This window comes from Saccostrea echinata, unplaced genomic scaffold (assembly GCF_033153115.1).
Source record: "Saccostrea echinata isolate AGI-Se365-2 ecotype Australia unplaced genomic scaffold, CSIRO_AGI_Sech_v1 ptg000056l, whole genome shotgun sequence".
In the NCBI taxonomy this organism is placed as follows: domain Eukaryota; kingdom Metazoa; phylum Mollusca; class Bivalvia; order Ostreida; family Ostreidae; genus Saccostrea; species Saccostrea echinata.
Genome location: NW_026889805.1, coordinates 20,450,599 through 20,459,693, shown reverse-complemented (window position 1 = coordinate 20,459,693; position 9,095 = coordinate 20,450,599). Strand labels below are relative to the sequence as shown.

General features: G+C 32.0%; 1 protein-coding gene across 5 annotated transcripts in view; it reads left to right on the top strand.

The window, feature by feature from the left end:
* Positions 1-100: 100 nt before the first annotated feature.
* The window catches only part of LOC133173697 (uncharacterized), a 52,477-nt gene continuing 43,482 nt past the window's right edge, over positions 101-9,095 (top strand). For all 5 annotated transcript variants that reach the window (XM_061308698.1, XM_061308695.1, XM_061308696.1 and 2 more), the window contains exons 1-2: positions 101-268; positions 1,166-1,419. In XM_061308698.1, the coding sequence (XP_061164682.1) occupies positions 1,316-1,419 (104 nt within the window). In that variant the 5' untranslated portion in view covers positions 101-268; positions 1,166-1,315. The remainder of the gene's footprint in view (positions 269-1,165; positions 1,420-9,095) is intronic.

Below are 9,095 nucleotides of genomic sequence, written 5' to 3'. Positions count from 1 at the left end.
AAATGCCTTAAATGGCTTAAATACTTCATAATCATGCTTTATATACATAAATCATAATATTGCATACTTATCTTCCGGTCTCCATAATATCTCGCAAATCACGTGATTGTGACGTCACGTAAGGTGCTCGTTCACACACGACTTCATTCAAGTTGTCAACAGAGAGGCAAGGTGTATGAGACAACTGCCAATTACTTGTCCACTACAGAGTGTTTAATCTATTGAAATGCGACGAAAATATACATATATATCAGCAGTTATGTAAATAGTAAGTTTTTAAAGTTATTTCTATCGTCTTTTAAATTTTGAAAGTTTTCATCTGATTTCTTTTTTAACATGTACCGTTACCGTACTCCAAGGAATGACTTCATAATATATACATTTTGAAGTTTTGAAGTTCAGTGCCTGTGCAGATATATATAGCAGTATTATATTGGACATGTAAAGGGGGAATTGGGTATTAGGCTATTTCAAATTGTCTAGTAGTATTTATTTCTTGCATTTTTTAAAATGTTAATGGAGATTTAAAAACTTGGAACTTATATGTTCTCAAGATTAATGCAAGTGAATGCATAATAAATAATGATTGAAAACTTACATTGTATTCAATTCCATCCAAATCTGACAAAGGTTAATTTATAATTATATTTATTTAGAGGAATTTTACGATCTGAGCACACTTGATTAATTAAATGATTGGAAATAGATTAAATTTTAGCTGAATTTATTTCTGTTAAATATTAACTTAATTTTCATAATTTTCCTACATAGTATTCAGTATAAAGAGTTAGTTCCTACTGAAAAGGATAATTCAGAGTTCAGTTACTGGACATAAAATTATGATTGCTTGCTTATTTAGAAGCAATTAAGGATTAGATCTGCACAGCGAACAGAGGGCCCAGGGTTTAATTCACCTGTGACGGATGGGTGGGGTGCCCATGGTAAACACCCCCACCCCCACCCCCATCACCCTCAAGACAACAGAAACTTACAAATCTTACAATACATGTAGTTAATATGAGTTTAACATGATAAATTTTTAGTAAAAAACTTTTTATTTAGGGAAATAAGGAAATACTCAAGCTGATCTTACAATACAATACCATACCTAAAGAAGTATGTTTGACACTGGTCTTTTAGTTTATATTTTAATTTATGTTTTCAGCAATTTTTCAACAATAACTGGGATTCTTAGGGATATATATATATTAGGAATTTTTGTGATCTGTCTTGGATTATAAGTGGCACTGATTCTTTCTACATGAGGAGACACCTCGATAAGCCAGAAGTTAGGAGGTGATGTTGAACCTCAATCATGACTGAGGTCCACAGTAATCACCTCCAGCGCCTCAATGCTGCACTGCCAGAGGGATGGGAAGCTCGCCTGGCAGCAGAGCAGGGCAGAATATATTACCTCAAGTAAGTCACATATTAAAGGTTTATTATTTGTATGTTTTTTATTGATATTCTTCATTACATGTACTACCATATTGAGAACTAATAGATCACATGGGTTTTAGTCTGTTAAATTAAAATTTATCAAATAATTAAGGGGTATTCATTTTTTCCCCCACTAATTGCTTGCAGTTAATTTTATTAATTGAACATTTCACAAAATCAGAGGCTGCAAACATTAAAATTAGCAGCATGACCAGGGCCTTAACATTTCGGGGTATTATTATAGTAGTAAGAATTAAATTAGACCAATTGTTTATTGAATAGATTCAATTAACATGATTAATGTTAAGCAATATGTGACATAAATTGGGATTTCTAACACCTGGCACTTTGTTTCATTGGAACAAAAACTAAATTTAAAAGGTTTTACATGTCCATATATAGAGCAAATATATACAACATGCATAAGTAAATGTCTAATGGGTATACCTTAGGAAGTAAAATATATACTGGTAAACAAAAAGTTTATATTATATATGTACTTGGTGCACCTTCACTCTTAGAGCATGTTGGAAAATTTTTATGAACCCTTAGAGGAATACAATAATTAATGATGTCTAATCCTCAGAATCATGATAATGTCATACAACTGTGTCATTTCTGATAACTGAATAAAGATGTAATATCCCCATTTAATAATCTTTATAAAGACAATATTTTTGTTTATTCATAGAGACCAAAATATCCATAGGACTTCTTTTAAAAAGATACTTTGTGCATTTCATTTCAAATTCTACTTAAACATTACCATAGTATTCTTTTCTCTGCATGCATTCCTTTATAATGTTTAAAGTAGTTTGAAAGAAAATTTCAATGGCTTTTCATAGATGGCTGTCAATAAAATTTTGTTTTACAAGATGTTTTATTGCTCATTTTCTTTAATGTGCATTAATGAAATCTATTGAAAAACAGTGATAGATTGTAAAATTGACCCTCTGCCCTGGTGTTTAAAAAAGAAATCAAGTTATTAACAGTATACCTTTCATGTCAAGAAGCCAAACACCCTGTTCTGGTCACCATTGTGCAGTGAACAATGTAAACAATTTCATTTTAATCCATTTTAATATTACTTTTAGTTATTTAACATTAAGATATGCAAGCTCTCCCATTGAAATTGGGCTTAGGGAATGTTTAGATATGGACAACTAATATTCTGGCATTTATATTCAGCATTGTTTGGATCGCCAAGTTTAGGTCAATATAAATGGACATTTGGAAAAACTGATTTAAGCTGGTCATGGTTGTAAACTCCTGAATTTCAATAAAGAGGGATCATGTAGATTATTGGTATGATCTTGAAAAGGTGATAGTTTGGAAGAAGGACAGGGCATTCCATTAGTGACTGCTTGTCTGATGAACGGTGAAAAACTTCGATAAAAGAATTCACCCCCCACTAGTTACTCACTGCAAGACATTGTGAATTTCGGAAGAGAATGTAAATATCTTGTGCAAATATTTTACGCAGCTACAACATGAAATATCATTTGTGCGTAAACATTGTTAAAATCTTTGCACACTTGTTGAAATTTTTTCCTGATTGGCGTATTACATACAATTAGATTTTAAGTAAGATTTAAAAACTTTGTAATTGTATGGTATATCAGGTGGAAATAACAAAAAGGGATTGCCCCCTTTACTACACAGTAACTTAACACATTTCTTTCATAAAGGAGTCTTATAGTGAATGTCAGAAGCTACTGTGTCACTTGCGTGGCATACATATATATAGGGTGTATAACTTGATAGTAATAGATGCTTGCTAGTCTGTCATGAAAAAATCATTCTTTTACTAAACAATCAATATTTTTATATCACAAAATCTTCTTTGAATATTTCATATAAAGTAAGTAGCATTAAATATCAAATCATTGTTTGCTTTTTGACAGTTTCATGGGTAAACATGATTTTTTTTCTAATCCTGGCATGATAATTAATTGCAAGACATAGATATATATTTATAGATAGAACAGAGAAAAGTTTTATTTACAGCTTTTATTAGCAAAATTAACACTATGTAATGATGAAAATAGACAGTGATTTGATTTGTTTGACCATTCATCTTAATATTGACCAGTTTGTGGTCATTGCTTGTCTAATAAATGTATGTACTAAGATTACATATAAAGGTAACAAATATTTAGAGATTAACATTTGTAAGTAGTTGTTCATCAGGTGTGTGGTGTATTGTTGCTTGACTAAATATCCTGTAGCAGTTTGCATTTGATTGCAGTTCAAAGGTCCACAGTAGATAATTGTTTTTAATGGAAAGATACTCAAACTTTCCCATCAGATAAAATATCCTTGCCTCAAACCATGAAGATGTTAACATTTACAATGGAATGTTAGAGAAAACATATCTAACAATGGAAATACACCTGTGTGTCATTGCACATATTTTGTCAAAGATTCTTAATTTGTTTTGTATGGCCAGGTGAATATTCATTGTTTTTATTATTATGTCATGGTTGGATAAAGTGGATTCTCTCACATATGCAAGCAGCATGCACAATTTAACTTGTTATAATAGTGTCAAATGTCATGTTGGAGCTTTGATAAAAATCAAAATATTTGTTTAAAGTATTCATTGTTTTTCCTGTTGAAATCAAACACCATGTTTTAAGCAATGAAAGAAAATGCAAAAAAACACCTCCTTGCGTTTGACAGTTAACGGAAGAAGCTATTCAGTTTGGATTGTTGAGGTGTTGGAGACTTGTGTATCCATCCTTTAGCGATTTACACCGGTAGTCTTTCAGGATAAAGCCTGGTTTTAACAGCTTTTTGTTCAATTATTTATTGAACATTCTTTTTAGGTTAAGATAACAGGGGACTAAACATTCCATTGTTGAGCAATAACTAGAGACAACAATAATAGGGTTTTATGTGTGCTAATTACCAAAAGTACATCAATTGGATTTCTTCCTTTGGTCTTCTTGAACTTTGTTTATTTAAAAGATTTTGTGAAAGGGGAGGCAAAGATAATTGAAATTTTTCTTAAAAAAAAAAATACTGCCCTATGTGAACAGAAAAAAACGAGGGGTGTATGTCTGTGACCATGCATTAAAATTGTGCATGAACACGTACCTCATTCGGACATTTACTGTCAATTGAATTTCATCATGTGAAAGCTTGCCTACCATAATTCATTGATATTTTTTGAATTGGTTAACGTGTAGTGTGCATGTCGGTTTTTGAAAAATCATTTACACCTGTATGTCAATAAAATTCCAGGTGCATGCATACACAAAAGACATTTGATAATTTAAAGATAACTGTGCTTTACCTTTTTACCCTGTTCATTTGGAATTCTCCCAGGGTTCTATTTGCACTCCATCATATATTATAGATAAGAACCCTAGAAAAGCCCATGAAAGACATGATGAGGGTCCCTAAGATTCACTTTGGTTATCAGTGTCTGGAGCTTTTTGAGACGAGCGGGATACACACTGCTTCCTTTATTGCAGTTTAGTATCTATATCTCCTTATTTTGGGTAAATGATTATATTTCACTTTGAAGTGGTTCAGAAGAGTATAGGTTTGTCAGCAGTGATAAACTTGCGGCCTGTACTGTCATATGAAATCATTAATTCTACCTGTCATCTCAGGTATGCCTCAGCTTACCAGGTAAGACAGACAGCCAAATGTGCAGTCTCTTAATGTGCAGCTGTCACGGTGATATAAACAAACCAATTATGATCCTGTGATTGGTCCATTTTGAGGCCATTTCCAGGTAAAACACATGTTTTGACCTAACTGCAGTGTCAGTATGTCTATTTACTTGAGAATGTCACAATCTTTCATGACAATTCTATAGACTTCCACTATCAAATTCTTCACACTGTAAGGTAATGCTCTAGAGATTGATATCTATAATTTACTCCTACCTTTCATGTTAGGTTTGGCTACCACCCATTGTACCAAACAATAATTTTCTTGTAGGTGTTGGTTGAAAGAATGTAGGAGTGACACATTATGCTATTAAATGTACATGAATATGTTTTAACAGTCCTGCATAATATGGTAGAGAAGAATTAAGTTATACTTTTTCCCCCAAGATTTTGTCAAGGAGATGGCATGGATAAATAATGTAGGTCAGGATGGTTAAAAATTTTTAACCATGTTTTAGTAGTACTGTAGATTTTATGTATATATCCTTTTCTATCTGAATGGGATGTGTTTTTTTTTCTCCAAATTTGTTTCTGTCTGTCTGCGGGTTAAACTTTGAACATAAAACTTACTATGCAATGACATTCTCCCCACTCAACCTCCCAAAAAAGTATCATTCCATTGTTTCTATTCAGTTACATTTTGTGATATATTGGGGGGGGGGGTGTCAAGTGTCATTACTTGTAGTTTGCATGCAAAAATCTTACCTATTATGGAACCTGGAATTACCAGGTAAATGGAATTGAGTTTCAAAAATAAAACTTTTTTCCCTTGAATAGTGCTAGAACTTTGGCTGAAGTACACCTTCTAATCAGTCTTAAGACCTGGATTAGGATACAACAGTCAAGTTTATATAGAATTTGTTATTCCACTGTCCCATTTCTTTTTGAGAGCTTATTTGGAAGACATTGAGTAACACACTTCTCCATTCATTATTTCTGGCAATTCTCTGTTGAGCTGGTTTTGACATAATAAAGGATTTGACCTGGTATTTTTCATTTTAACAAGGAAAGGATTTGACTGGGAGTGTATACATAAATATTGGCCCATCTTTTTATTTTGAACTTAAACAATTAATTCATATTATTTGAAAAAAATGATTCATCTGATAATTTAATTATCAAAAGGTACTGCTTATTAGGAGAAAGTACTATTGAGATGAGATTTTTTTCTTCTTCAACATTTGTAGAGAGTAAATTTAATACATTTACTTGTTGCATTAAGTGCTACTAAATTTAGAATTGATTTCTTCTAGAAGAAAAGCAAAAAAATCAGTAATTCTCCTGAAAAGTAAGAGGGATAAATTCCCATTGCTCTGAAATTTGTCATTGACAAGGATTAAAAAAGCATTAAGGTTGTCCTCTGTTGCTGTTAAGACCCCTGACTTCCTCCAGCAGTAGTCCCAGATAATACCATTTCCCTCCCGTGTTGTGACCAGATAAATCAAGTAAACGCAGAAGGGGACTCAGTTGTCTTCAAATTGTACATATGGCCAAAATACTTTTTTTCTATTGATTTCACGGTGAAATAGTCTGATTTTGGATGGATAATGAAGTTGTTGACAAGATGATCAATTTTATAAGTTACGCTAGCAGATACAAGCTTATAATTGACCAATTTACATGTAATGATTGAGACTGTGTCCCAGAGGAGATTTTTTCTCCATGAGATATTGCCTGTCTTAGTCACAGCTATGCTACATAATTTAGAAGATTGCCTTTTGCAGCCATTTTGTATAGAAATTCAGAATTAACTGTACATTCTCCGTTTCCTTCATGGAATCGTGTTCAACCATTGGTTTTATATAAACAGATGAAGTCGGAAAAGAATTGCATGAATCAGTGATCACTTAAAAGTTTTAAAATCACAGCATGTTTATTATAAAAGGGATCATGAAAGTATTTAAAATTGGTATCCTCTTGAATTTTGAATCCTGTCCAAGTCATACATAGGTGATAAGAAGTATATAAAGGTTACACTGATTCAATGTATGGCCAACTTTCTTTAGAGCATGTTTAAAATAAATCTTTGAAAGTTTTAAGTCTTGTTTTCTTGAAATATTAAATGCATTCCATGCTATGGAGTCCATTGATGTTGTACGTAACATAAATGCCTGTTTATATTGGTATTTTTTCGATTACCATCAGCACAGTTTGCTGTCTTCATGCCTTATCAAATATTGGTATAAAGCAGGATAACAAATTTTCAAAACAAGTCTGTTAAATGTTTTACAGTATGCTAATTAAATTTTTGTAGGGAGGCTATGGTAATAAATCATAAATGGAAAGCTATTTCATTCATTCAGAGTATGTGAGCTGGGTGATACAATGCCTTCAGACAATTATTTGAAATATGGAGGAGTAGATAATATATGTGAAATATTTTTCTTTGAATATGTTGAATGCAAACTCTCTTTACAATCTAATTGAAGTTGTTGTTTTTTTATTTGACAAGTGAAATGAAAAGGCTAATTTTAATCGGACTGCTTTTTCTGAGGACTAAGGAATAGATCAGAACTATTATGATGGCCTTAAGCAGGGAAACAGCTGCGTCCCATATTGAATGTGCAGTGAAAAATATTGAGCCAAATTTCGCTTGCCATCACCAGTGGAGATGGTTAAACAATTATAAGGAAATGTTCTTAATTTTCAGACCTATTGCAAGAACTGGTAGACCAAAATAATTATAGTTTGTATAATGAGACATTTGTTGACTCTAAATGTCATGAATCTTAGAGTAGCTATGATTTTATGGATTAGGGAATATTTATATCCTAACCCTGCTTTAGGCCATCATGATAGTTCTAATCTATTCCTTAATCCTCAGAGGGCTCAGAATCAGGAGGAATCAGGAGCCGTGTAAACACTATACTTATTTTTCAGTATCAGAAGTCACATTTTTGCATAATTATTGTCAACTCTAATTTCACATTTTTGCATAATTATTGTCAACTCTAATTTCATATCAGTGTAATACAATTGAACTTTATTATCTTAATTAAACCTCAATATCTTGAAAACCATGAATATGTTGAAGTGAATTAAAAGTCCCAACTTTTCTTTCTTGATGTATTTTAACCTTGATAATCTCAAATCCTTGGATATCTTGAAGTTCTTTTTTTCATCCCATTGGGTTTGGGATAATGAGGCTTAACTGTAAATATAAAAAAAACTTCGAAGGGTATTCAGGACTGCAGTAGATGGTCCAGGGTTAATGTTTGCACTAATGGAGTCAGTAATTCATTTGATGTATACAGTAAAACAAACTCATAACAAAGTTCCAGGGACAGATGATCTTGCTTCATTATAAGCATAATTTGTTATATCTGTAGAGTTTACAATATATTTTAAAGTCGCGGGGAATGAAAATCACTGTAAGCATCAATTCATTATAAGCATGTTCGCTGTAAGCGTGTTTTACTGTATACAGTTATTAGTTGATGTCTTCTTAGTTAAACAAAAATTAATAAAATGACAAAAAATATACTGAATAATGGTCTTAGAAATTTTTGAAATTGTGTGAAAAATGCACATGTCCATAGTCTTGAAAGCAAAATGTGCATGTCACTAATGACATTTTTTAGTACTTTCAGTGATATCTTTAGTAATTGTTTTAAGAAAAAGTTCACTTATAGATATTTTGGAATTACTTTCAAAAGTTTTGACTTTTTGTACATTCAGGGCTTTACACAGCACTGACAATTGTTAATTGGACCAGCTAGAGTTTCTCCATCTTGTTGTCTGGATTACCGGTGTAAATGGATTTTTTCATACAAAATTGCAAAGTGTGGCATACCAAATCAACAAAAAAGTAAAGCATAGTTTTGCATCTATAACACGCATAACTCTGTAAATTATACTTGAATGTTATAGTATAGAATTTATGAAATTAGTTTATCAAATGCTGAACAATGTTCTGTATATTTACCCGGTATGTGAATTGGGCTTGGATTGGCATAGATCTATTCACATTAT